The sequence below is a fragment of the Poromitra crassiceps genome (genome assembly GCF_964638095.1).
Source record: "Poromitra crassiceps genome assembly, chromosome: 14".
In the NCBI taxonomy this organism is placed as follows: domain Eukaryota; kingdom Metazoa; phylum Chordata; class Actinopteri; order Beryciformes; family Melamphaidae; genus Poromitra; species Poromitra crassiceps.
The window spans coordinates 14,694,831-14,722,377 of NC_139633.1; the positions used below are offsets into that span (position 1 = coordinate 14,694,831).

The following is a 27,547-nucleotide window of genomic DNA, read 5'->3' on the forward strand; positions in this document are numbered from 1 at the left end:
TGTGTGAACACAACACTAATTCAAACCCACTGTCCTTCAGCCTCGACCACTGGCACCTCTTACTGCCTTGTGCACACTGCCCTCTACTGGCTGAAAAACGTTTTTGATGCATGCACTGTGTATACAATGTGACATGAATGTGTACTATATAAGCCTGTTTCTGTGGGCGCACTGGCATACGTGGCATTACACTTCATGCACAACTGGATATGGCAAGGTATGGCATACCGTAGTAGCCCACACATGGGCAAAATGACCATGCACTTTTTCCCTCGCCGAAATTCAGCCTAACTTTGGCTTGGAGTGTTAACAAGCTACCATGACACCTGTACTGTACCAATGGATGCATTAGGTCTTCTAGTTTCATCTGATGTGTGTCACACACTGGTGTATCACACACGAATGAGCCCGCTACAGCCTCAAAAGACGGTAAGTCGGCAAGGGGTTAAACCAAATAAAATAGGGTTATAAAAATGTGCGTCAAAACAAGGTTAAATAAAACGAGGAGGTACGAAATGCGGCAATGCCATTGTTGTGATAAAACACCTGACTCACGTGCTGTGGTTTCTTGGCGTGTCTGTCGTTCCTCTTTTTGCTTCCAGCCCCTTTGCACTTTCTTTAGTTTAAACATGCTCGTATAAAATGAATTGGTGGCAGGAGACCAATTAACTATCATCGTTGATAACGTTGTCGAGGTAACATGGAATAGACGAATTTAAAACTTTCGGAATCAACAACATTAACCTTGCGTCACCACCAGACTCTCAAAATCAACTTTCATTTGAGGTCCTCTGCGTTTCTATCAACTCTATTTCTATGCTTGGATTAAGGTCTCGCGTTGCTACCGCCTTGCGCGTTCCTTCCTTTCTGTCCGCGTGCCCGTGAGATAGACCGTGTCCACGCTGAGGGGTTCCAACAAGGGCGAGAAATGCCGTCAAAAATCATCTTTGAAACAGAAGATCAAGCCATGGATGAAATTGTGGACACCGTCGCGGAGGCGGAAACCCCAAAGGTGAGCAGAAAAGGCCGTGTCTCGCTGGATAAACAAGGTAAACTGGCTAGTGTGAGACATTCACCCCGCCGGCCTGGCTGCTTCCATGTTTGACAACATAAACGTGGCTGTCTGTTTGCTAGCCACCTTGCTAGCTATCTGATAGCAATGCAAGTTAAATCTATTATGTAGCAATAGTGGCATTGCTATTTTCTAACTCTGTGTGATCTATCTACTATGATAAACCAATGAATGTGCCCTAACAATAGGTAAGATAGTGTACATGTATAGGCTAGGTAGTAAGTTAGCCACTTAGCCTAGCTGGCTGTAGAACATCTGTAAAAGGACATCACATGGCGGTGACGTCAGCGCATGTGCTTCCGAGTAAACTATACCTACGTCACGGGTTCGGTGATGATGACAGCTGGACTCTCGGGCTAGTAAACGAGATAATTAAAGAATATGTCATGAATGGTGAAGCATTTGCGGATTTACGTAGCAAAAAGCCATGTAGACAGGCACAATCTCCATAAGAGTGAAGAAAATATATTTATAAACTGCGGTTATTATAATAAACTGGAGACTCTTATGCAAGACAGAGGGTTTTCCTGTTTTGTCTATGTATAATAATATACTTTTTTATCACACAAGTTTAAAGGAGAATTCAGTTTTTTTACACCCCGAACCTATGAGCTCAGAGCAGTGTAGATCGACTGCTCTGACCTCGAACTCTGCCCTGCAAGGCAGATTTCAGAGCCCAGAGCAGTAGATCTGTAGCTTGCTAGACACCTGTGATACCTGATCTCGAGATTATGGACGATGAATTCAATGGCCACGTGTATTTATTTGAGCCAGTGTGAGTGAAAGTTCAACACAGTGAGTGAGTGAACGGGCACTGCACTAGCCTAAGGTATAAAAGGAGTGAGTGAGTGGGCACTGTACTCCGAACTTGCATCCCTGCAACCAACCACACTCACTCATCGCTGATGACATCACTCACTGATGACATCACAATTGCTCAAGTGACATCATTGGTAAGGTCATCATTGATGACATCATCACAATTGCGCGAGTGACATCCCTGATGACATGTTCACCGATGACGACATCAGTTATTTATGTGTCTTTTTTTGTAATGTAAAAATCACTAACATTTGCTCCTCAGCAATGGATTTTTTTTTATACTTTTTAGTTATGGACAAAACACTGAACACTTGTCAGTACAGTTGTAGTACGATGTAATAACTCGATCTATTGGTTTGTCGAAGTGACTTTCAGACATTAGTTTGCATTGTTGTAGCAGTGGCGACTTGCGCAGTATTTGGTTTATCTGACACTCTGCTTCTTCTCCTCTTTTCTCTAGAAAATCAAGAACAAGACCAAGGAGGGTAAGAAACTGAAGAAGAAGGAGCAGGAGGAGCAGGAGGAGGAGCCAGACTGTGAACCTCCGGCTCCAAAGAAGAAAAAGAAGAAAAAGGAGAAGCTGGCAGCGGACCAAGTGAACGGCCACACCAACGAGGCCACAGACACGAATGGCAATGTTGACAATGTTGAAACACCACAGAAGAAGAGCAAGAAGAACACAGAGTCAGGCACAGAGGTCAGTAGTGCTTTGTAGGACGAATGCAGTGATGCCGATTTCCTCTTCTAATCTGTCTACCAATCTGTTGAGCCCCAGACGCTCGAAAGGACTAGATGAGTCTCCTCACATCTCCTGTGTCGGGACCAAAAGGTTCCATTGAACACATCGCAAACACAACAGCCAACGGGCAACTAGCACTTACATTCTGCGCGTGCGTGAGACCTGATTCGTGAACCGTTTGCCTACCATATTGCCCACTTAAACAGTTTCCTAATATAGCTTACATGTACATCGAATCGAGAATAATATGTCTGATAAAAAAGTTGCAATTGGCACTGGCGTGGTCAGCTCTTGTGTGGTCTTTTGCTTTTGGAACAAGAAAGGAAGAGGCAGAGGTGAAAAATAAGGATAAACTGCACTAAATGGGTGATATCATGCAGTGAGAGGCTGCGTTGACTTTCCTGAAGGCATGTTATTGTGTTTTGTTATGATCGGTTGAGATGAGTTTGGAAAATGAGCAGATCGTTTTGTGTGCGCCCTCTCATCTCCTGTGCTGTTTCGCTACCCCTCGCGTGGCTCACCTTCACGCGGCCGACCCGAGGTTCTTTGCCGCATGTCATTCCCTCTCTGTCCTGTCTACAGTAAATAAAGGCGAAAATGCTAAAAAAAACAAAAAAACATGTTGAATCGGCTGGAAAAGCCGCCATCAAAGTAGACTACAGCCCAATTATTTTCAAATGTATTCCATATTCTTTGAGCCATATTTACCGGATCATTTTCTGCTCTTCTCTTGGGTTTTATAGAAGCAAAAGAAGAAGCCAAAGAAGAAAACCACTGAGGTGGCGACCAACGACGACTTGTCTCAGACCAATGGACATTCCAGCCCAAACACCCCCAGCCAGACCCCCGTCCAGACACCCAGCCAGACCCCCGTCCAGACACCGGCTCAGTCAAGTGACGACTCGGCCAGCGACAGCGAAAAAGAAACCGTAAGGAGGATGCATAATGGAACTATTCAAGGTTTCAGGAAGCCTATTCTTTATTTTCAGGAGAAGTTGAAATATGTGTTAGTTGGACTGAAGAATTGTGGGCAATTGAAGCACATAATTTAGAAACAAATGGTATGGATATGTAACCCAAACTACGTTTATTTTTCACCGTCCTAAAATGGAAAAGTCAGGACAGACAGTCAGTCATGAACATTTAGTGGGTAAGGGCCATAGCTAGGGATAAGAAGGTGATAGAGTTGGGATTCGAGGGGTGGGTAGGATTAGTGCAGGGGTGGGCAATTTTTTTCTTACTTTTTAAGTAAGCAAAGGACCATGCATTTGAGATCATACCTGCCAATACTCCTCATTTTCGCGGGAGTCTATCTATTTTTAACCCTCTATTTATTGGTAATTTCTCGTTAATCTCCCGATATAATAGTGATACAAATCCAATGGCTGTAGCAGATGAGATTTATTAACATAATTCTGCCTTTTATTGAGTTTTTGGGGGATGTTTTTTTTCTTTGAGGACGTTGGGGGCCGAATTGAGATGGTCCAGGGGCTGGGGCCGCATTTTGCCCATGTGTGGATTAGTGACTAGGAGGATATGGGTGGTGTGTGTGTGTGTGTGTGTGGGGGGGGGGGGGGCATAGGGAGTGCCATGGTCTTAAATGTTCGTGCTTGTTTTAGGAGACCCCAGAGCAGAGGGAAGGGGCCTTCTCCAACTTCAGGATCTCCCAAGGCACCATCGATCGGCTAAAAGGTAAACATATTTTTGTTTAATAATTGGAGAGCCCCTGTGCACATCCAGAGTGGAGGTGCTGGTCACAAGCAAAAAAAAAAGTCAAAGTACTGGATACAATTTTTCCATATGGAAGGACTGCACACTCCTCCACAAACTTGCACGACAGACAGACCACAACAGAACGTGTTTTGCAAACATTCCCTTCATCAAGTTCATTCATAAAAAAGAAGTGATCTCACACAGCTTTATAGAGGGCAGTATGGTAAAACGACCCGCCCCTTAACGCACAGCTCAAACAATCAGTCAGTCAGAGTCCGTTACACAAGCAATAGAAAAATGCAGAAAACACAGTACAAATCCACAAATATAAATGGGATCAGTAGTTTGACAATTGATAAACTAATTTGGGTTCAGCAGGATAATCTTCATAAACATGAATCACTTTTGTGCCTTTTTGAAGCGTTTTATAAAAATCGTGTTTAAAAAGAAACGCATTTACGTTCCAAAAGGTATAACAATTATTAACGTTTGTGAAGAGTATCCTGCTGAACCCATTTGCGTTCCCATAAACCTTTGTTAACCACAGGCCTTATTTTATGCATTCAAGTGAAATCCCCATTCTAAAACCTCATTCACTTTTCCCCTGACGAACCCGGATGTATTCCGGACTCATTCTTGCGGTGCTCTATTAATTTCCCTCTTTCTCTCTCATCTCCCTCTGTCATCCCAACTCTTCCTCACTCCTTCCTCCTCACCCTCGTCATCCCTTCCCCTTTCCCCATCACCTCCTCCTCGCTCTCTCTCAGCTCGTGGCGTCTCCTACATGTTTGACATTCAATCGAAGACGTTTAATCCCGTGTATGACGGGAAGGACGTGATTGGCCAGGCCAGAACAGGAACCGGGAAGACTTTCGCCTTCGCCGTCCCATTGGTGGAGAAGCTCCAGAGTGATTCGGGGGAACGGAGTCGAGGCCGGCCTCCCAAGGTGTGGAAACGCACACAAATGGCTTGATACTAGTGGCAGTCAGAGTAAACTGTGTGTGTATTTCTTTATGTCTGAGTCTCTTTTTCCATCTCTCTCTGTCTGCAGGTCTTGGTTTTAACCCCAGTCAGAGAGTTGGCTATCCAGGTAGCTAAGGACTTCAAAGATGTCGCTAAGAGACTGTCTATTACCTGTTTCTATGGAGGGAGCTCATACAACCCACAGAGTAAGTCTTAGCCTTTGTTCACACACCATACGCCAAAGCTACGCTGGTCACATAAGAAGCACTCCCTTTTCCTCGGCGCGCCTTGACCCCGCACACAACTTCCATTGACCTCATGCCTGACACCTTCACGCTTGGAAAATAGGACTGAATCCTGAACGGTCGCTTGAGCAAGGCAGGTTGTTGTGAACCGGCTGGTGTGAACGGCCTCGCCTGTTAATAAGGACGCAGAAATGAAAGTTGTGGGTTCAGCGTCGGTTGAGCGTTGCTTTGGCGTATGGTGTGAACGTGGGCTTAGACTAGGGCTGCACAATTAATCGTATTTTCATCGTCATCGCAATATGAACATGCGCAATAAACGCCTCGCAAAGACTGCCTGAAACGCAATGAACAACAAAAGTGGTTTTATTTACATGCGTCATGCATTCCCACACAGCATCTGATCATTTTGTCTTGTGTTGTAAATCCAGCGTACACCTTTCCCTTGCAACAGTGCGCTCCGCCCCTCTGCCAAAGCCCGAACACGCTGTGTGTAGTTTCAGCTAGAGTCAGTGTGTATTTCATGTCTTTATTCAGTGGGCATAGGCTATGTTTGGGGTCTATGTTAGCATTATTAAAGCAGAAAGACATAGGAACTGTATAGCTAATCTGCATACTTTAATATTAGTTTATTTATCGCAAGTCGTATCGTCATCGCTATATTGAACAATGTTATCGCACATCGCAGATTTTCCTCATATCGTGCAGGCCTAGCTTAGACACACACATCCCTCTTCAAATTCTTCTCCTCATCAGATCCTTGTCTTATACATGTTACTCTTTCCCCTCCTCCAGTCCATGCTATCATGTTTTTACGATTTGATTAGAGTCTGTTCTTTTTCATTTGTCTCTGGCATTTCTTGGAGTTATAATGCATTCTCTCCTCACCTCCCTTCCCTAGTCGATGCTATCCGTACAGGGATCGATATTTTGGTCGGGACCCCTGGTCGCATTAAAGACCACCTCCAGAACAGTAAACTGGACCTCTCCAAACTCAAGCATGTTGTTCTTGATGAAGTAGACCAAATGTTGGACATGGGATTTGCTGAACAGGTTGAAGAAATATTGGCTGCATCATATAAGCAAGGTACATTAAAAACTTGTATGTGTGTTTGAGAAAGCATTCGTCAAAAGTGAGCATGATGGCTGTTTTGTGTTTTCTTCAAGATAAGGAAAATGCTCCAAATTGTCGAGTGTTGTCCCCTTTGAAAAGGGTCTGTTTGTGTGTGTGTGATGTATTCTCATGTGTGATGTATTCTGTTCATAATCTTAAGCTTGTGCGTGTCCGTGTTCCCCTTTAGGCTCTGAATCCAACCCACAGACTTTGCTCTTTTCGGCCACCTGCCCCCCCTGGGTCTATGACGTCGCCAAGAAATACATGAGAGCAGAGTACCAACATTTTGACCTGATCGGCAAGAAAACACAGAGAACTGCAATGACTGTAGAAGTAAGTGTGTGTGTGTGTGATGGGGAAGAGGACACAGAAAACACAGACACCAATCACACACGGGTTTGTTCTGTGATTGGTGCAAGTACAAGTACAAGTGTAACAGCAATCTTGAATTGTGACCTTAGTTTTTTAATTTAAATATTCAGATTGATGAAAGATGCCCGTAACCTGACTGAGAAACTAAAAGTATTTGCAATAGTAAAATAAGTCCAACATTCACCACCACAAAATTCCCAGTAATAAACAAGAAAAAGTGCTTAATTCCTATGCCTGTATTTACCATCAGCAACCCCAGTAGCCTCGTAAAGTGCAAGCGACAGTAGGATAAGTCGACATATGTCCAATAGCCAATTAATATATAACCACTAGGGGCAGTTTAAACACTTTAAACACTCTTCTTAGTTTCACATAAAGCACTCTGTATTGCATCTATTCATATTGGGCCTTCGCACCCACCAGACTACCAATAAATCTCTCTCTCTCTCTGTGTGTCTGTCTCTCTCTGTCTCTCTGTGTGTGTGTGTGTGTGTGTGTGTCTGTCTCTCTCTCTCTCTCTCTGTCTCTCTCTAGCATATGGCCATAGCATGCCACTGGTCCCAGCGCGCTTCAGTGATTGGTGATGTCATCCAGGTGTACAGCGGTAGCCTTGGTAGAACCATAGTGTTCTGTGAGACTAAGAAAGAGGCCAATGAACTTTCCCTGAATGCATCCATCAAACAGGTAAACTTACACACACACACACACACCCTAACCCTACATTCCTCTTTCTGACAGTTTGGGGAGGTTTCTAAAAAGGGGTGGAGACGTCACTTTTAAGAATTTTGATATTCTCTACTGTGATTTCTTTTTTTCTGTCTTAATGTTGAATGGTTTGGACATTTCAGAGTGCCCAGTGCCTCCATGGTGATATCCAGCAGAAACAGAGAGAGACGACACTGAAGGGCTTCAGGAACGGGTCCTTTGAGGTTCTGGTGGCCACCAACGTAGCAGCCCGCGGGTTAGATATCCCCGAAGTCGACCTGGTGATCCAGTGCTCTCCACCCAAGGTGAGTTGTGTTGCTACTTGCTAATAGGTGTAATCGTTTTGAGGCCTGGAAGTCGACCTGTGGTCTAATGTGCTGCTTCCAGTGTACTGTGAAGATATTTAGCTTTTTCTTATTAGCCATGCCAGTTCACAAAATATGGCTTATCTTATCTTAATAAATATATTCTGAAATTGACCATCACATTCAATGAGGATATTGGACACATTTTGTAATTGTAAAATCTAGAATTATTCTAATTTTCACCCCTAAAAGTAGTTATATGTGAATCAATTTGCACTGATTATGAAGAGTGAATTCTCCATAGATGATTGAATGCCTATTTTTTTATTTGGTGAGTGGCATAAATTATGATCCATGCTTTGTCTGTTTGCCACCCCCACACTCCTCTCTCTCTCTCTCTCTCTCTCTCTGTCTGTATGTCTGCACCTCTCTCTGTCTTGTCAGGATGTGGAGTCCTACATCCACCGTTCAGGGCGTACGGGCCGAGCAGGCAGGACTGGAATTTGTATCTGTTTCTACCAGAGGAAAGAAGAGGAGCAGCTACGCTATGTCGAACACAAAGCAGTAAGTGATGTTTTGATCTGGTCTGAGGGAGAGGGGCAGGGCACAGAGACATGTCCCTCTTTCCCGGGAACAATCCGCTGCTGTCCAGGAAGTGATGCAATTTATTTGGAAGAAGTATATATATACAGTATATATATATTAGGGTAGGCACGATGGACGATGGGCCGACCCCCCATCGACCTCTGAGCCTTCTACATCGCATCATCGTAATTCATTATCTGTTCGAATTAAAATGTTGCCGTTTTAATAATAAAAGAGGCCAAGTCCACTTACCGCGGGGGACGCGCCGGCGGCATTAAACAAGCGCACCCAGTTCACTTCATGGAAGCCTCCGCTCCACTGCTTCTCTGAACAGGGGGCGCTTGTTTAATGTCGCCGGGGTGTCCCCTGCGCGTGTCGTCTGTGTTGTTGAGAAAACCTTTTAAGACAAAGAAGAAACTTTCCTGTTTTCAACCCAAAGTGAGTACAAGTCTTCAACCGTGAATTTAACTCGCCTGTTTCCAAAGTGAAAGTTGGAGTCGCTCCGTATAGATACAGCAGCTGCGTTTCTCTAGCCATTTCTCCTAAACTCTCTCTCATTACATTAGGTTCAAAAGCCCACGCGAATCTGTTATATCAGCCAGTAATTCAGTCGGTTTTCTGCCAGCTAGTTAAATTCAACACACACACGTTGTTGGTGAGTAACGTTAACGTTATTTGTTTTGCGCCGTTCAAATTGCTATAGTGACAGCCACTGCCCACTTCAGTCGCCTGGCTCTGTGCTGCAGCACAGAGCAGAGGCTAATAGCCTATTCAAGCCCGCTGGTATCATGTAGAGCTCAGGCTCAGCTGTCCTGTTAACGTGAACGCATTACAGCAATGCAGCGACTTAATAAATAATTAATTATTCCCCCAACCCCCACCCCAATGATGATACCATCGTGCAAAACGATGTTTCACTGTAAAACAATCACGATGGGTATTTTGGTGACATCGCACAACCCTTATATATATATATATATATATATATATATATAAAGAAGATGTAGGAAGTATATGACCTGCAGTCAACAACATTGGCTGTATTGATTATCACTGTGTTGGGTAGGGCTGCACGATATATCGTTTACACATCGACATTGCGATGTGCGCATGCGCGATAGTCACATCGCAGGACGTGCGATGTCAAAAGCAAATTAACTCGTCATGTTGCTTGATAAACTCTCACTTTAGGGGTAGCCTACTGAGTGAAATGCAGGCTCTCTCAAAGGAGAGAGACGCCCCGCTACTGTACTCACTCATTTAATGCTTAGCTTCAACACAACAAACATGCACAGAGAGCAAAATTGAATTGTTTTTGCTTATGTTGCGTTGCTGACAGTAGCCTGTCTGTAAACGATGTGATTGCGAGGCGGACTTGTCCACAGCTTGCAGCGCACTAGTATACAGCAGGCTGGCTGCTGTAACTCAACATGTCCGTGGAGTGGAGATATTTACTCTTGAAACACCAAAAAGCAAGACCGCAACTTATGACACGAAGGCTAAAGTGATTACTGAGAAGTTGTCCGTGTATCACCGCAGCTCTCTCTCCCCCTCAGTCTGATGATGCATCAGATGATAGCAGTAACGTTACGGTAGAGGTAATCATACATAGCGACTCATTTACACAAAACATGTCGGTGAAAATAAAAAGACAATAGACATAGCTGGGCAATTAAATATATATTTATTACTTTTCACGAATGAATTGTTTGTCACCGGTCGGCTGCATGTGAATCCTCGTCTCTGTACTGCCCTGCATGCGCTCAAAAACCGGAACTCCCCAAATGCGGAGCGTACCACTTGGTAGTTTCTGGAGGGGGGTCAGACCAAGTGTGTGAAGTAACCATGTGTGAAGTGGCAGCGGTGTTTCATTGTTGATTTATTGAAACGTTAGAAGAACGAAAGAAGTTGAAAGCAGTGATTATAATCAATTAAATCTAATGTTTTTCTGCAAATAGCATCATTGGGAGGTAGATTCTGGCACTCAATATTAGGGGTGGGCAATATATCAAATTTATATCCATATTGTATTGTGATTTGAGACTATATGGTCTTAGATGTTGGATGGTAATATGGTGATACAGCATACATGTTGTCTTTCCCTGGTTTTAAAGGCTGCATTACACTAAGTGAAGTATAGGCTAGTGACATTTTAAAGTAGAATGTCATAACTCACTTTTTCATGTATGTAAGTCATGGAAATATATTGGTCAAAATGTGTATGCACCCTGATAGATGACGCTCTGAGGCCTACCAGTAGGTCACAGCCCAGTGGTTGAGAAACATTAAAATACCTAATTTCCCCTCCAAAATCAGATGGACTCCTCTACAAAATCATCCCAATCATTCTAGAAATATTATTTTCTTTCAAATAGAGCTAATCTGGTGAAAATCTGTATTTTTTCATATCGCAATATATATCGCATGGGCGGGGAATATCGCAATGTCAGTTTTTTCCAATATCGTGCAGCCCTAGTGTTGGGTCAGTGTCTTAATTGAGTGCAAAACAATGCCCGCTTATCACCAAAGGTGTCGCCAAAACCAAGAGAAACGAGGATCTTGCAGACTGTCACCCAAGTAGAAAACAAAGCTGTAAGTCACTTGTGTGCTGAAGCACGGTGTGGAGAGGGGGGAGGGGATTAGCAGATGAAAGAGAGAGGAAAAGATGGGGATCACTCAAAAAATAAGGCAGTCTCTGACTCCAGTTCAGATGTTTCAATAGTTATCAGAGTGGAAAAATATTTGTTGTGTTGTGTTTTCCAGGGCATCACATTCAAACGGGTCGGCGTTCCCACTGCCAACGACATCGTCAAGTCATCCAGCAAGGATGCTGTGAGGTGTGTAATTAATGGCGGACATCAGTGTGCTAACCTGAAGTAGGAATCAGCAGGAGATGTTCTTTAATCGCCGCTGTGGGAGCCATGTTGGAACCAAGTTCATTTGTACTTTGTTCCTTTTAAATGTGGTGTGAAATCAGCCACATGGCCCACAGCAGACTGTTGGCTCACAAGACTCAAAACAGAAATGTGGACAAACGTGCAATACTTCGGATTTTTACATCCTATACTAGCAAAAGGCTATACTGCTGTCCTCTCCAAGTAAAATAATTGTATTGTTCTTGATGATAAGTTTGCCTAGAGCTGCAACGATTAATCAATTAGTCGATGACAGAAAATTAATCGACAACTATTTTGATAATTGATTACCGTAAATTCCGGACTATAAGGCGCACCGGTCTATAAGACGCACCTTCAAAGGTGACTATTTTTTTCTTCTATAAGCCGCACCGGTCTATAAGCCGCGGGTGTTTTGATGTTTAATTACCATATGTAAGGCTTCGTGCACAGAGGGGATTGTCGGGAAAGAGATGGCTGTTTGGGGAAGCTCCCATTTATTAACATTTCAACAAAACAAGTTGCATATTTGCATAACGTATTCAAGTGTTACCATTTAGTGCAATAGTAGCTACAGAACATGTACTGTGCTGTGTAAATTTAGGGGTCCTTGGCATGAAAAAGGTTGAAAACCACTGATCTACATTATAGCCTACAGTAGTACCATAACAAAAAACAAAGCTTACAGCGCTTGACGAGGCAATATCAATGGCTAAATTAAATGTGTTTTTTTTAAAGTGCAAAATAAAGTGCCTGTAACACGACAGTAAGCGCGTAAGCCTAAAGTTGCAGTAACACGGCTGCTTAAAATATACGGTAATCAGCCTACCAGAAAAGTCATTAATCCTCGTCTTCATCTTTTAGGCTAAGGTGCAGTACACGGCTGTAACCAGAAAAGTCAAGTCATTAATCCTCATCTTCGTCTTCTTCCTGCGTACTAAAACCACCAAAGTCCTCATCTTCAGTGTCGGAAACGAACAGGCTCAGGGTGGCTTCGTCAGCCACTCTCCTCTCTCCTTCGTTGTCGCTCTCAAAACCAACGAACTCCTCTTCGTCACTGTCGGAATCGAACAGCCTCTGAAGGCCCTCAGCTGGCGGCGTCCTCCTCTTCATCACGCAGCAGTCCAGCCTTTCGGAACCCGTTGGTAATCGTGGATGTTTTGACACTCCTCCACGCTGTCAGGATCCACTGGCAAACTTGAGCCTTCAGTCGGATCTGAACGGCACCTCGGCCGTCTGCTCTCTGTGTCAACACCCTGATGCCAAGGTTACGTGCGGCTGCTCGATTTCCTTCTTTCCTTCTTCTTCTCGCCGCCATCGTCGTAACACAGCCAGTTCTCCATCTTTTGAAGCATGATGTTAGATTACAACGAGCTAGTTGTGTGGCTTAGCCTTCCAAAATGTTGCTGTTAGTTTTTTAGAATGTAATACATAGAATTGGGAATGTTACATTCAATTTCATTCAGACTGTCTTTCAAGCTCAATCGCTGCCTTTTTCCCCCCGGAGCGAGGGAGGAGGGAGGGTGTTTTACCGTAGTGGCTGAGAGAGAGTAGTGGCACAGTGCTCCAATCAGGTCGCAAGGCACATTTTTTGCAACATCATCCAATCAGGGTCTCGCTCTCATAATGTCTGTCTTGCTCTCGTTCTGCCTCATACCAACATCCATAGATTTTGGAGGTTCCCGAGTGGCCGTTTGCTGGAAAAATCCATAGATAAGACGCACCGTTATTTAAGCCGCAGGGGGCAAAAAAGGCCAAAAAACGGGAAAAAAGCCGCGGCTTATAGTCCGGAATTTACGGTACTTGTTTTGAGTAGAATTGTAAGAGAAAAAAGGTCTAAATTCTCTGATTCCAGCTTCTTAAATGTGAATATTTTCTGGTTTCTTTACTCCTGTATGACAGTAAAGTGATATTATCTTTGACTTGTGGACAAAACAAGACATTTGAGGGCGTCATCTTGGGCTTTGGGAAACACTAAACTTATTGTTTATTAATCGAGAAAATAATCAACAGATTAATCGATGATGAAAATAATCGTTAGTTGCAGTCCTAAGTTTGTCCAAGGTTATTGAATTCCTTCCTTTAATGTTTCTTAAGCGATAACGACGGACTAATATAGGACTTGGACTTTCTCAGCCACACCCAACCTCTCTACCAGCTCCAAGTGGAAAAGAGTTTTATCCCACGTTGTTGCATTGTTGTGATGAATGTATATTTGATTGTCTCCAGGTTCCTGGAGTCTGTTCCAGTCACAGCCATCGGCTATTTCAGAGCGTCGGCTGAGAAGCTGATCGAGGAGAGAGGAGCGGTCGACGCCCTAGCTGCTGCCTTGGCCCATATTTCCGGAGCCACCAGCCTGGAGCAGCGGTCACTGCTCAACTCTGACGCTGTGAGTCACACACACACAGACATGTTCATCGGGAGGTACTGCCATGGCCATGCCCAACTCTGTATTACAGACGGGCACTAGTCGGGTTTCCATCCACCTGCTTTTATGCGAAATTTCAATTTGCGTATTAAAAAACTGAGTGGAAGCGCTCTAAAATTCGCAAAAACCTCCAGATATTGCAAAAAAGTTTTCAAGCTTGAGGGAGGAGGAAAGGTCGGGTGTATCGATAAAAGGAAAATGCAATAAGTGCAGTGGAAACAGATGAAGCGATATTCCGTTGTCTCTCCATTTAAAAACCACGCAGTTTGCCTTGATCACTGCAAAACATGACATGCCGTGTAGCCTACACACAATAGGGCTACACAATAATGGTAAATACGCAGCACGATACCCGCCGTGGTAAACAGAAGAAGACTGGGATATTAACTTTAAGGCGACTCACTTCTAGAATTGAATGAAATTTCTTTTGCCGACTTTCTGAAAATTCGATTAATTCGATAACTTTTGGATGGAAACCCAACCACAGACTTACCTGACATGTAGGGCTGCCACGATTAGTCGACGAGTCGCGATGACGTCGATGACCAAAATCGTCACGACGTATTTGGTAATCGACGTCATCGCATGTTTTTTTTTAGCTGAATTTTATTTTTAAACGTTTGTTTTGTTTCCCCGAAGCTGCTGCTGGCGGTGGCCTCACTGGCTGGTCTGGCCTCCAGGCGTCTCTGTCCTGTCTTTGATGCACTTGCGCAGTACCGGTCATCCGGGGAAAACGTGACCTTACCGGAAAAACAAGCAGCTTGCTCCACAGAAAAAATGTCGTCTAAAGTGTGGGAGCATTTCACCCACAATGATGTGAAATGCAAAATCTGCTAAATAAACTGAACTCGCTTATCATGGCAGCACGAGTATGATGCGCGAGCATCTCAAAAGGAAGCACGTTGTGGTGAATGCAGACGATGATGGAGATGAAGGCTAATTAGCTTGTTAGCTCACTCACAAGTTTTAGCTGCTAACGTTAGCTATCGGCTAACGATATTGATATTAACGTTAAAAGCCTTGCTGTAACGTTGTCATCATAGCGACGTTAATATCATTTCATTGCGCTCTCAGATGCGGCACAACTTTTAACGACAAATAATCTACTTTATGATGTACTCCTGTACTGTATGTTTCTCTCCTCCACAAAGCAGGTGATCTTATTGCATGTTGCCGTCTGTTTGTGTTTCCAGGGTTACACCACTATGCAGATGGAGTGTTCTCAGGAGATGCACAACATGGGTTACGCCTGGAGAACCCTCAAAGAACAGCTAGGAGAAAGTGTTGAGAGCCACATTCACAGAATGAACTTCCTCAAAGGCAAAACGGTATGTAGATACACAAACACATGTCAGAGTTCCCATTGTCACCAATTCCAGATTGCAGTACTCAATACTCTTTATGATTTATTTTCTTTGTAGTGAAATTTGAAGGAAAACACTCTTGTGTTCGATTCATAGTAGGGCTGCCACTAACGATTATTTTCATTGTTGATTATTTCCTTGATTAATCGATTAGTTGTTTGGTCTATAAAATGTCAGTAAATGGTAGCAAATGATGATCAGTGTTTCCCAAAGTCCAAGATGACGTCCTCAAATGTCTTGTTTTGTCCACAACTCAAAGATATCAGTTTACTGTCATACAGGAGTAGAGAAACCAGAACATATTCACATTTAAGAGGCTGCAATCAGAGAATTTAGACCTTTTCTCTTAAAATTGTACTCAAATCGATTATCAAAATAGTTGTCGATTAATTTTCTGTCGATCGATTAATCGTGGCAGCTCTAATTCATAGATGGCCATTTTATACATGCCTACCTAATTATCAACATCAAGTAAACAGCAAAACTTTTGTGAATAAAAATGGTTTGCAAAGAGTTGGATAGGCCTGAGCAGGTGTGCGCTGTGCCTGTTGTGACTCACATTCAAATATGACATGCAGACAGAATGACTCTTCTCAAGGGCAAAATGAGTCATACACAATCTCTTGTGTTTCAAACAGGGAGTTTGTTTCGACGTCCCATCTGACAAAGTCAAGGAGATGCAGGTGAGCAGTCTTTTCTGTTGGTCTGTCTGTCACTGTGTGTGTTGTACTGTGTATAACATTTTGGGGGGGGGGGGATCAAAATAATTCAGTCACAAATTATCGTAAAAAAACATCGTACTGATAACATTCCCTGCTGTAGCCGAGTTAAAACGTTTGGTTTTCCCATCGCCAACATCCTTCTCACGCTACTCATTCATTTCAATAGGACGCCTTTCAGGACGGCCGTCGTTGGCAGCTGACGATTTCCACAGAGCTCCCAGAGTTGGAGGAGAAGCAGCAGTTTGGTAACCGTGGCGACAGAGGCTTTGGCGGCGGTAACAGAGGAGGGGGTTTCAGAGGCGGAAGGGGGCGGAGTTTTGGAGGAAACGGCGGGCGTGGAAACGGGTTCCGGAGCGGCGGCGGCGGCGGTGGTGGTTACGGCAACAGAGGAGGGCAGAAACGCAGCTTCAGCCAAGCCTTTGATTACTGAAAACCCCGCCTCCGGACTGATGTGACTGGCTGCCACTCGTCTGGGCTGGCAGTGGTTTTCATTGGCTGTCAGGGAGGACCTGCTGTACATTATGACTGGTGGAATTCTCCATTATGATACAAGTTACATTGTAGAGTATGCATTAGTGGAACACACATATATATACAATAATTGACTTCCATTGTCCATAAACGTTACGTTGTGTAAAGAAGGAAACAAGGCAAAAATAAATAAATAAAAATAAACTGAATTATTACCAAGTTGATTCTGAAGCAGGTGTGAGGGAGAAACCTTGTGAAAGGTCATTGTTTTCGACGTCCACGAAAAGGCCAGAACCAAAGATCAGATTTCCTGTTTGTTCATACACCCTTTGGTCCCATTGGCAGCCATTCTGTTATGCCTGATGTGTGTTTTTCTTCGACAACACGTTGGCTGAAACCCAGTAAATGTTTGGAACAGCTGAATTTTCACCAAATGGAGTATGACAGGATGCTAACACCAGTTCCTTCGTCTAAAAGTCAATGGGATTTTGGTTAAATGCTTGAAATAAGGTTTAACAAAAGTTTATGGAACAGCGAACTTTGTGTTCAGCAGGATAATCTTCACAAATAAGGACCACTTATTTGTATGATTTTCAACGCGATTTTCAGAAAACGCTTCAAAGGTCGTAGAAGTCTCATTTGTGAAGATTGCCTCAACACGAAGTTTGGTTTTTCGTAAACTTCATTCATTTAACCAAAATCCACATACAATACAAAAATCCCATTTTTAGACTTTTAGGCTTTGGACCCGAAACTAGCATGACTAGCTGAGTTGGCCTACAAAAATAGGTCATCCATGCGGTACTGCGGCACACTATTCAGCTGCATTCTCTTATATGGCATAGGTTCAGTAACATGAACAGCTGTCAACATTTGATATCATCTTTATAGCACTATGTGCTCAATAAATGAAACTAAAGCTTCAAAAAGTAACTTTACAGAGCTCATCAGTTGTGACAAAATGACGTTGGCTGGGTTTGAGGTGAAAGTGTTGCTCTCTTTATACTGGGTGTTTGGCAGGAATCACACTGGAGCCTTTGGAAAAATAGAAGGCACTGGAGTTTTGGAGTACCACCTTGCAAACAGGCACCATGTGTTGTGTGTTACATCATGTGGGAGGCACCCTGTGTCTGCCCTGAACCACACAGATCATCATGTGGGAGGCACCCTGCGTCTGCCCTGAACCACACAGATCACTGAGCAAAGTGTTTTTCCAGTTGTCTTTGTCAGTGTGGTTGCTGCCTTACCCTTAGCTGAAACCTCTCTCCCCAAAACGTATTGGATGATTGCTTTGCAGTTATCTATTTAATACCTGTGTCTATACTGCATCCATTCATTGAATGAAATGTCTTGTTCACTAAAGTGCTCTGACAGATTACCTGTTTGTATCTGCTCCTTTTCTACACAAGTACAAATGTTTTTGAGGCAACCGTTTTACATCAGGGCCGTTTTTGCTGTATTCAATCATGGCCTGCACATTCAAGGCATGTGGTTGGAATTGTGGACACCTTTGATGTCCCCCCTGAAAAACTGTTGGGTGCCCTCACTGCCTGTGCCCCCAAGGGTTCAGGATATTCAGAATTCGATTGTATTGATCAGATATTGGCACCAGCCTGCAGGCGTGCTGATATGAGCTGCGATACTGAGGTGTGTAAAAAGTAAACACCCTATCCTGTTTACTGCTGGTTTGGTGTTAATACAGTTTTCATCTTAATATTTTGGATATTCGGTTCATGAACACATTCGTTTTTGAAAATATACAATTTATTCATGTAGATGCACATTTCTGAGTGGGATATGAAGATGACAGACCTTATGAGCATTTTATTTGATATAGGTAAATGTTTTTTTATCCTGCTTCTGCAAAGTACAGAGATTGTCCATACATTTTAACATTTCATCGGTTTGAAACATCTATACATGAAAATACCGCTACATTTGTAAAATATAATGTAAAAATTAATTGGCACACACTTTAGCACAATAGTAAAAAGACAACACACTTAAGCAGGTGGCAATAGTGTAAATTACATTAAAATAAGGTACATGAAAATATTTTTCAAATGTTAACATTTCCCACAACAGTATGTGCAAACAGATTCAGACGTTACATGTCTGAGGATCTAGGACTAGCGAGATTCCTGGGAACACAATTTTTCTTGCATAAATCAGGCGTCTCGTTTATAAATGGACACGTGCTTCCAAACAAATCCAAGCTAACCTTGAGGAAGGCTATTGTAGCCAACACGTGTTTGTTTAGCCTAGCCATGAAATAAAGGCCCTTTTTATTTATTTTTTCATCAGATTTGGGTGCCTGCGATCCTTTGTAGAGCTTTTCCGGAGCCTAATTCTTTGTTAGGTTGTTGTAAATGTAGGTAGAGTTATTGTAGGATAAGTGAATATTTTTTAGCTCTTGGGGGTTTCAGCTCTGTGGGATGGATCTGACCTTCCCAAGCCTTTTGACTGCACTAAAGGTCAGCTGGAACACTGCCTTGTTGCAGCTCAGCCTGCAGCTAGAAGAGTTCGTCAAGTCTGGATCTTTTTCTATAAATGAGGATCTGGTCTTTTTTTTCTTCTTTTTTTGTACCCGAGTGTCAACTACAAGGAAAACTAGATGGGTCAAATACATTCAATTCAGTGGGCCAGATGCATTAAAATATACTTCTATATCAATTATATAGGCTACACTACTACTTAAACACAAACACATTTGCAATAGTCTTCAGAGCTAATACATTGATTGCATGTATATATGTATGCATGCATGCGTATGTATGTATATTTATCTCACTAGTAGGGAAGCAAAATGTCTCAAGATCAAAGCCATGTACTGTATATAGAAGAGTTGCAACATCTCCATTCACTCCAATGGACCAGTTTTTTACTCTCAAGAGTTCCAGGAAGTAAGGTCCTGGATTAAGCAGCACTGTAGAGTTGCAGCAAAATGGACAGTTTGTGATGTACTTTAAAAGTTTTTTTTTAAATCAAATTGTACATTATCAGCTTTATTTTAGCATTCAAAAGTAGCACGAGACCACTTCCCGGCTGTTCATTGGCTAATGAGTCACGCGTTTTGGTCCTCCGCTGACACCACTCTCTCTAAATTGCTCTGATCAAGATCAAGATGCCTGTCATTCCTGATGCCCATTGGCTGTCCTGTAGTCTCTACTACTAACAAGCATCCCACTATTCAAATCATCATCTGGATGGACAACACTCCCCTTAGCCCTGATGATAGATAGACTCCGGCTAAAAATTAAAGTGCATTACATTGTTTACAAACAGGGTGAAAAATGATCAGCGTGAAAACTCAAAGTACTTTTGAATGGCGGCCTTAAATGGACGAGACAAGGGTTTGATGGCCAATCTAAAACCCTTGAGGGAGGACAGTTCCTGAGGCATCCTGGGAAAAGGCTTGTTGGTTGCCATGACTACAGGTCGTCGCTGGTGATTACAAGTCCATTGGCGATTTGGTTCTCCAGGACCAAACCATCATCATCCGGCTACACACACACACACACACACACACACACACACACACACACAAACAAAGAAAACATTTCTTGTCGCTGCATTGGAGAGCAAAGTAACAGATTTTCAACAGTTTCAAAGTTGCTAACAGGTTGAGTCTTACCAATTTCTTCACAGCCATGTTGCATATAGCAGTTGTCATAACTGTTACAATATTTAGATGGCTGAAATATATTAACATGAAATACCGTATATTCCAAATTTAGTATAATTTAAGCAATTTTGTCCAATTGTGTTTAGTTAAATCTAGATAGACACATTCTCTGTAAAGTCCTCTTGAGACATGCTTGTGATAATGAGCTATCATCATCATCATCATCATCAGTCCCACTGTTGTCCCACTGTGATGTCATAAATCCCACTGTGACATCATCTGTGATGTCATAAATCCCACTGTGACATCATCCATGATGTCATAAATCCCACTGTGACATCATCAGTGATGTCATAAATCCCACTGATGACATCATCAGTGATGTCATAAATCTGACATCATCAGTGATGCTGGTCTCATTGGCCACACAGCAGCCGAGTTGCGCGGCCGAGCTGTGAACGCGAGCTGCAGGTCCAGCTTGACGAGCTGCAGGATGGGCGAAAGCTCGCCCGCTCTGGAATCGAGCGCGCATAGCGCACGAGATCCCTAGTATAAATAAACTTCAACTTATCTAAGGCTATTCAAAACGTCTAGGCTACTTTCAATATTCTTAGCCTGTTTAAAAACCCGGATTGTGTAAAATATTCTTAGGCTATGTAAAACTAAGGAGTAAATATTCCAAGGTCATTAAAATATTAAGCTGGTCATAGTACCATTTTTAATATCTGACACAAATCTATCGTTATTATTCATAATTGTGATTTTCACTTTTCATATCTTATGTATCTTGACCATAAAAAAAAATCTAATGCCATTTATAAATTCAGTTCTTGTTGAGATCCTCACCTTCATGTCACAGTGCCCTCAGTATAATTGTTTTGTAGCACCTCTCATGACAAGCAATCCAATTAAAAAGACAAAGCACCTGCAGTGTGTCTGTCTGTCTGTCTGTCTGTGTGTGTGTGTGTGTGTGTGTGTGTGTGTGTGTGTGTGAGAGAGAGAGAGAGAGAGAGAGACTTACATCATCTCTCTCCTTGTAGTCTTTCTCTGTGCTGCGATAGGAGACCACATGGATCAGAGTGTAGATCCTAGAGAGAGAAACGAAGACAAGCAGACAGAAGTCAAGAAATGAAGCAACTGATGACTTGAATCAAGGAATTTGTGGATCACAAACAACCCCTCCCAGAAAATACTGCGCAAGATAACCTTTCTCGGCTATAAAAAGTAAGGGACATTTGAAAGTTCTACAAATACTCAGTAAGATTTTAATATTTTATTGTGATACATCTGATTTCACAACTGCAACAAGTTTAAAGTTAAAACTAAAGGAAAGTGACAAGAATACAGTGTGTGTGTGTGTGTGTGTGCGTGCGTGCGCGTGCGTGTGCGCGTGCGTGTGTGTGTGTGTATGTGTGTGTGTGCGCGTGTGTGTGTGTATACCTGTGATATAACATGGCCAGGAACTGTATGAAGAGAAGAACGGCAAAAGACAACAGGAACATCAAACTGAGGGGCTCCACCTGTCAACATGAGGATGATGATGATGTTTAGCAGTAGGAATAAAAGATCACTGGTTGAAATTCCCTTTAACCACTTCTATCCCTGCAGCACACGTGTCATGGCCATGGTCTGTACGTCATTCTGAACTCACGCTGAGGAATTCTCCAGATTCACTTCCATTTGGGTAGAACTTAGGGATCTTGATGCTGAGGACATCAGTTCCGATGGCCTGCAGGAAGAAGGTAGCTACCACCCAAAGCAGGTTGATGATGAAATACAGGAAGACCGCCTGTAGGGGGAGACAAAGTGAGGCTCTCTGTCCCATTCCAAAGCGATATGAGGGCCACTTCCTCCTCAGGGACCTGATGCCAGGTTTGATGAACTGTGGTCATGTTGTTCCTTTGTTCTAATGCTGCATTCATCTGCTCCTCGGATATATCGGATTTAGCGTATTTACGAGTTGTGAGCACATGAACGGCCCTTCAATGACGTGGCGTTGCATGAGGATTCGGGACTACAACAATGGCGGGAAGTATGGAGTCCGTGGCACCAATTGACTGTGAAAAATTATATATTTTGTTATTCTGTTCATAGTAGCTATCATTTATTTTTAGTAGTTGCACATTATGGCCTATGTAGCTACCATAATGACCCACTACTTGCTTTTAGTAAGAAAACACCAGCCACGAGAAAACAAGTGTCCATGTTTGTTGCTCTCTATCCGACCAAGAGCACTTGAACGGGGTCCTGTGGTAAATACCACGTCAGCCCTGGTAAATCCCATATATCCGAGGAGCACACGAATGCGACAAAATACCTGTTGCCATGGCAACAAGAGTTTTTGGCAATGAGGTGAATTGTGCTGAGGCACTTTAGCTCTCATTAGTTTTCGTAGACCTCGGGTGCAAATCATTTGGGGATTTATTTAGGCCTGCTGAGGGCCCTAAGCAGGTACCTACTCGCTGATTGGAACACAAGGCAAAAGGTTATAGACACATAAATAAAGCATGAGGGAGAAATGGAGGGGGAATTCCATGGACTTGCAGCAGTGCTTCCCACGAGTCCAGTCCTCAAGTAACTCCTGTCCCTGTGAAAAGTTCTGTTTCTGTTACAATTTGAAGAGAAAAGGTCTAAATTCTCTGATTCCAGCTTCTTAAATGTGAATATTTTCTGGTTTCTTTACTCCTGTACGACAGTGAACTGATATTATCTTTGAGTTGTGGACAAAACAAGACATTTGAGGACGTCATCTTGGGCTTTGGGAAACACTGATCGTCATTTGCTACCCTTTTCTGACATTTTATAAGACCAAACAACTAATCGATGAATCGAGAAAATAATCGACAGATTAATCGATTATGAAAATAATCGTTAGTTGCAGCCCTAACACACCCACCCACGCGCACGCACGCACGCACGCACACACACACACACACACACACACACACACACACACACACACACACACACACACGCACACACGCACGCACACACACACACACACACACACACACACACACACACACAGCTGACCTTGTTGCGCAGCGATTTCAGTTCTCTGGTGACCTCTTCCTGATGTTCTTTAGTTTCAACAATAGGTTTCAAATAGCGCTCGATTAGCTTCATCCAGAAGTCTTCCTCCGCCTAAACACACACACACACACACACACACACACACACACACACACACACACACACACACACACACACACACACACACAAAGACACAAATAAATTTAGTTTTTTTTTCCCAAATCAATACAAAACTGTCATAGCTGGTATCACAGCATTTGTGGACAGCTCCTCACACTGTACTGCTGCTGCCAGTAAAACTCCTGGTATTCTTGAAATTGCAACAATTCTACTGAGCACTAAAAACTTAACTTTCAAACATTCCATGTTAATCCCTACTTAATGTATAAAGTTTTTCTGTTTGTTTGTTTGTTTGTTTGTTTGTTTGTTTGTTTTTTGCTCTGGCCAGCAAGGCTATCAGCTCTAATTCACTCTGTTTGGTGATTGGTTGGTCAGTCCACAAAGGTCTGGTCACAGCTACAGTATTGCAAATTCGTGCTTGTTTTTATTACGGTTGTTCTTTTCAGTGCCAATTGTTTGCAAGTACAGTGAGGTAAGATTGATTTACACAAGTAAATAGTGAGTTTATGAAAAATCATAATGCTAATAAAATGGTTTCACACAAAGTAACCTATCTTACAACGTATCTTTGTTATATTTGGTATGTGAACAGTGCTGTAGTGGTAAAAAAAAGGTGGGTAAACTATACTTTTGACTCAGGCAGCTTTCTCACGCGGCACCGGCAGTGTTATAACGGCGGATAAATAAGCTTCCGTGACCGATATACAAGACAAAATAAGGTATATCAGGGGGTTCCCCACATTTCTGAGTAGCCAGCCAGATAGAAAAAGTAGCTGGCTATGGGATGGGCCTTGCCCCTCAAGGGGGGTCCGGGGGGATTCTCCCCCGGAAGATTTTTTTTTTTACATTTTAAAGTAAAATTCATCAACCTGGTGCATTTGAGAGCAAAATGAACTACACACATCTCTAATGTGTTGTGACTTTACAAATAATTAGGCCTAAACAATCACTATAAAATGTATTTATTGAACATTTGTTGAATTTCTCCAGGTATGAAAAGTTAAATTATACAGTAGGTAGCCTACTTTAAAGGACCTTGTATGAACCCAGTATATACAGTTTGAAGAGTAATATAGTTCTCTCTCTCATACACACTGTACCTGTGATTGTCAGCTTCAGCTTTATAGCTAAAAGTATGTAGACAGATTGAATCTGTGATTCTTGAATACCAATATATAATTCAAACTGTCCACAAACACATTAGGCAAGGATAGGTAGACAACATACTGTACATGTTAATAAAAGTGGTTCTGCCACTCTGGCCACTAAATTTTAGTCAGCCAATATTTATTTATACAGATCTCGGCACAACAAACACCAGTATGTTTCTAGATAGTTTTCAACATGGTCGTATTGTTTTGGCTTTATACAGTAGCACCTGGACTATTCAAGTCGACTCGCACGCACTTAATGTTACAAACTTTACTTGATCAGAGGGAAATCAATCATGTTTCTTACACCAGTGATTCACTCTTCAGTTGTAAAACAGTGAGGCTATATGATTTTCCCCACTCCGGACACACATTTTTAACCAACCTTACCTATGTTCAGCTCACCATGAGCTGGCACAATGGCACCGTTAAGTTGTTTGAAGGGAGCGCTGTCTGGGCAGGCAAGCACAGCTCGATAAAGGCACCAACGTGACCGGGGCCGTGTACCTTTCCCGTGGAGCGCTCCACAAAAATAGGCTACGGTTCACGGAGATCCTGGTCAGTGCCATGCCCATGTGTAATCTTTTTTCTTTTCTTTTGGTGTGTGACATGCTTGGCGTGGTCTCCGCATCAACGGAGTTTACGCGAACGTGTTAAAACTCGTGCAATAATAAGTGTGCATAAACGATTTAAACATGTGAGTAAATGATCTTAAAAGGTGCCTAAACGCTGCAGAGCATTGAAAAAGGTACGTAAACGCCGTTTACGTGCGTTTAGCCACCACTACAGCCCTGTATGTGAATTGAATTCATTTGAATAATTCTGGTTATCTTACTACTATAATGACGTATTAATCCGTCAAAAAAAATCCAACGGTTGACTGCCAATGACGTATTAATACGTCAAAAAAATGAATTTTTTTTTTGACCGTGGGATGTGCATCTAACCCTTTTACATCTCTTATATAAATATTGGAGCCACCGAACATGTACAACCCATTCCACCGACCCACTAAGTGGCGACAGTGCTCTCCTGACTAGAGGAAGGCAAGCAAAAAGCAGTGTGAGGAAGCCATTCTCATGAAAATGGATTGGCGAAAACGCTTTCGTTTGCAAACCAAAATTTCAATTTCGCTTTCGTCTGCCGCCAGCAGACAGGCACAGCAGCAGCAAAGCAGTGAGCCTGGTGACGCGAGGTTACAGCAGCAACAGAAACGAGCTTGTGACACGCCTGCTGCAGCCAAGAAGAACACACACGGAGGGAGGAGTTTGAAGGAGAGGGGTGTTTCCTGCTGTTATGGAGGAAATTACTGTTCAAAACTATTGTTTAGATGTCTGACGTCTTACTGATGCCAAAAATGAATGGTTAAAGTGACTGTTCTATCGAATTTCACAAAAACCCATTTATCTCAGAATAAATTTTCAGACGCTGAAACCATGCTGTATTCAAGTGCTAATGCCTACATAACTACTAACACTAAGAGAAAGCACACATTCTATTAGTTCTTTTTAGATATTTTGTGTTCACAAAATCTTAGCAGAAAAGAATCCTCAGGTCTTGAAAGATGAGCCAGAATCCTCAAAAAACCCCTCTGGCAGAACCTACCTACAGTAAAAAAAAAAAACAGCTGGCAGTGAATGTGTTAAAAGGTGCCTAAACGCTGCAGAGCATTGAAAAAGGTACGTAAACGCCGTTTACGTGCGTTTAGCCACCACTACAGCCCTGTATGTGAATTGAATTCATTTGAATAATTCTGGTTATCTTACTACTATAATTGGAGAGAGGTCTGTGTGTCTGTCTGGAGTTGCAAGGCCTCCAAAATTGGCCAAAAGACTTTTCGGGGGTCTGGGATTAATCTGCTTGGGGGGGGGGGGGGGATCCATGATGTGATACCCGGCTGTGTGTGTGTGGCTGGCCACATGCGTGGGTTGTGTGTGGGTTGTCATATGCCAAATAAAGATGGGTTTGTCCGTCCAGTTCTTCTTCTAGCTCCCAAAATGACACTGGATAGTGATAGTCCCTGGCCAGCTGTTTGCCCCTTCCTCTTGGAAAATCCTCTAAAAATGTGTAAATTGCTCCACAAAGACACAAAGGTGCTGAATGCGCATCTTACCTCATCCAGTTTCTCCACCTGTGGGGCGATGAGTGTCTTCTCAATGGCTCTCTTTACCCTCCTCTCTAGTTTCTTCTCTAATTTATTGGTCTTCAGGATACGACGAGACTGGAGGATAGAGAGAGTGAATTATTCATTCATCCACTTATTCCTCTTCACTCTTCAGTATCTCCTAATTTTGGTTTGCATAGGATGAAAAGCCTGGGAAATAGTCAGTTAGTTATTAATGGTGATAACATTATTCAATTCACGATAGTAAAGTAACGTTAGAAAAAGGCCTTTTTGTACAGATGGGTCTTGAGAAGTGAATTGAAGCAGGACAGTGTAAGAGTGGTTTTCGCCGTCATTTTTGGCGATAAAATGCCACTTAAATGTTTGAAATAAATAAATCAAACTAAACTGAAACTATTCTAGCTCCCTACAGTATTACCTGCTCGGATAGCGCATGCTGTAACTCCTCCAGCTGGCTGTCTGTCAGAATGTCTTCAGGCCCCACTTCATTCAGTTCTCCATTGAGAGTGTCTGTTAGCATCAAGACCAGCTCCTCACACACATCATCCTCTTGTTTGTTACGGAGTGTGTAACTAAGCACAAGAAAGGAACACATATCATTACAATTGCAATTGCCTGCAACATTGGGGAAAGGTCTCTAAATGTGCTCTTCATCTCCTTCAACTCTGCGGCCGATACCTCCAAAACTCAGGCAACTAACACAAAACGATATAGATGGATAAATAGCACTGCAGGTGAGAGGGAATATATGTATTTTGGATCTTAGGGTGAGCTGTCCCTTTAAAGCTGGTGGGTTAGTCTTGATGCCAGAATTGACCTTTCCTAAGTCCCGTCGCCCGCACTTACCGAATTTGTTCTTGTAAGTTTCTCTTCAGGTTAGCGTAGGTCAGCTTCTTCAAGAACTCTGCTTTCACCGGTTGCACCCAGTCTACATACATACACAGAGGCAAGCGCACACATGCATGCACACACAGACAGACAC

At 42.8% G+C, this 27,547-nt stretch overlaps 2 protein-coding genes across 2 annotated transcripts in view; one reads left to right on the top strand and one right to left on the bottom strand.

The window, feature by feature from the left end:
• Window positions 1-877: 877 nt before the first annotated feature.
• ddx21 (DEAD (Asp-Glu-Ala-Asp) box helicase 21) lies at window positions 878-17,889 on the top strand. Its single transcript, XM_083651048.1, has 16 exons — window positions 878-1,012; window positions 2,355-2,591; window positions 3,377-3,562; window positions 4,253-4,325; window positions 5,114-5,292; window positions 5,398-5,515; window positions 6,453-6,638; window positions 6,853-6,998; window positions 7,572-7,721; window positions 7,886-8,047; window positions 8,492-8,611; window positions 11,396-11,469; window positions 13,756-13,915; window positions 15,148-15,282; window positions 15,957-16,001; window positions 16,207-17,889. Exons 1-16 carry the CDS (start codon window positions 929-931, stop codon window positions 16,468-16,470), a joined length of 2,319 nt encoding a protein of 772 aa, XP_083507174.1. The 5' UTR covers window positions 878-928; the 3' UTR covers window positions 16,471-17,889.
• Window positions 17,890-19,942: 2,053 nt separating this feature from the next.
• Window positions 19,943-27,547, bottom strand: part of chs1 (chitin synthase 1) — a gene marked incomplete at both ends in the record, with an annotated part of 34,252 nt that continues 26,647 nt past the window's right edge. The window contains 8 exons of the mRNA XM_083650631.1: window positions 19,943-20,014; window positions 21,158-21,224; window positions 21,577-21,656; window positions 21,788-21,925; window positions 23,170-23,280; window positions 26,554-26,661; window positions 26,984-27,137; window positions 27,412-27,493. Of these exons, the coding sequence (XP_083506757.1) occupies window positions 19,943-20,014; window positions 21,158-21,224; window positions 21,577-21,656; window positions 21,788-21,925; window positions 23,170-23,280; window positions 26,554-26,661; window positions 26,984-27,137; window positions 27,412-27,493 (812 nt within the window). The remainder of the gene's footprint in view (window positions 20,015-21,157; window positions 21,225-21,576; window positions 21,657-21,787; window positions 21,926-23,169; window positions 23,281-26,553; window positions 26,662-26,983; window positions 27,138-27,411; window positions 27,494-27,547) is intronic.

Bases quoted from the DNA above. Each gene is read 5' to 3' on its own strand.
- ddx21 (XM_083651048.1), top strand. From the start codon at position 929: ATGCCGTCAAAAATCATCTTTGAAACAGAAGATCAAGCCATGGATGAA. The intron at 8,612-11,395 runs GTAAGTGATGTT...TGTGTTTTCCAG, and splicing joins GCTATGTCGAACACAAAGCA to GGCATCACATTCAAACGGGT. The intron at 16,002-16,206 runs GTGAGCAGTCTT...TCATTTCAATAG, and splicing joins ACAAAGTCAAGGAGATGCAG to GACGCCTTTCAGGACGGCCG.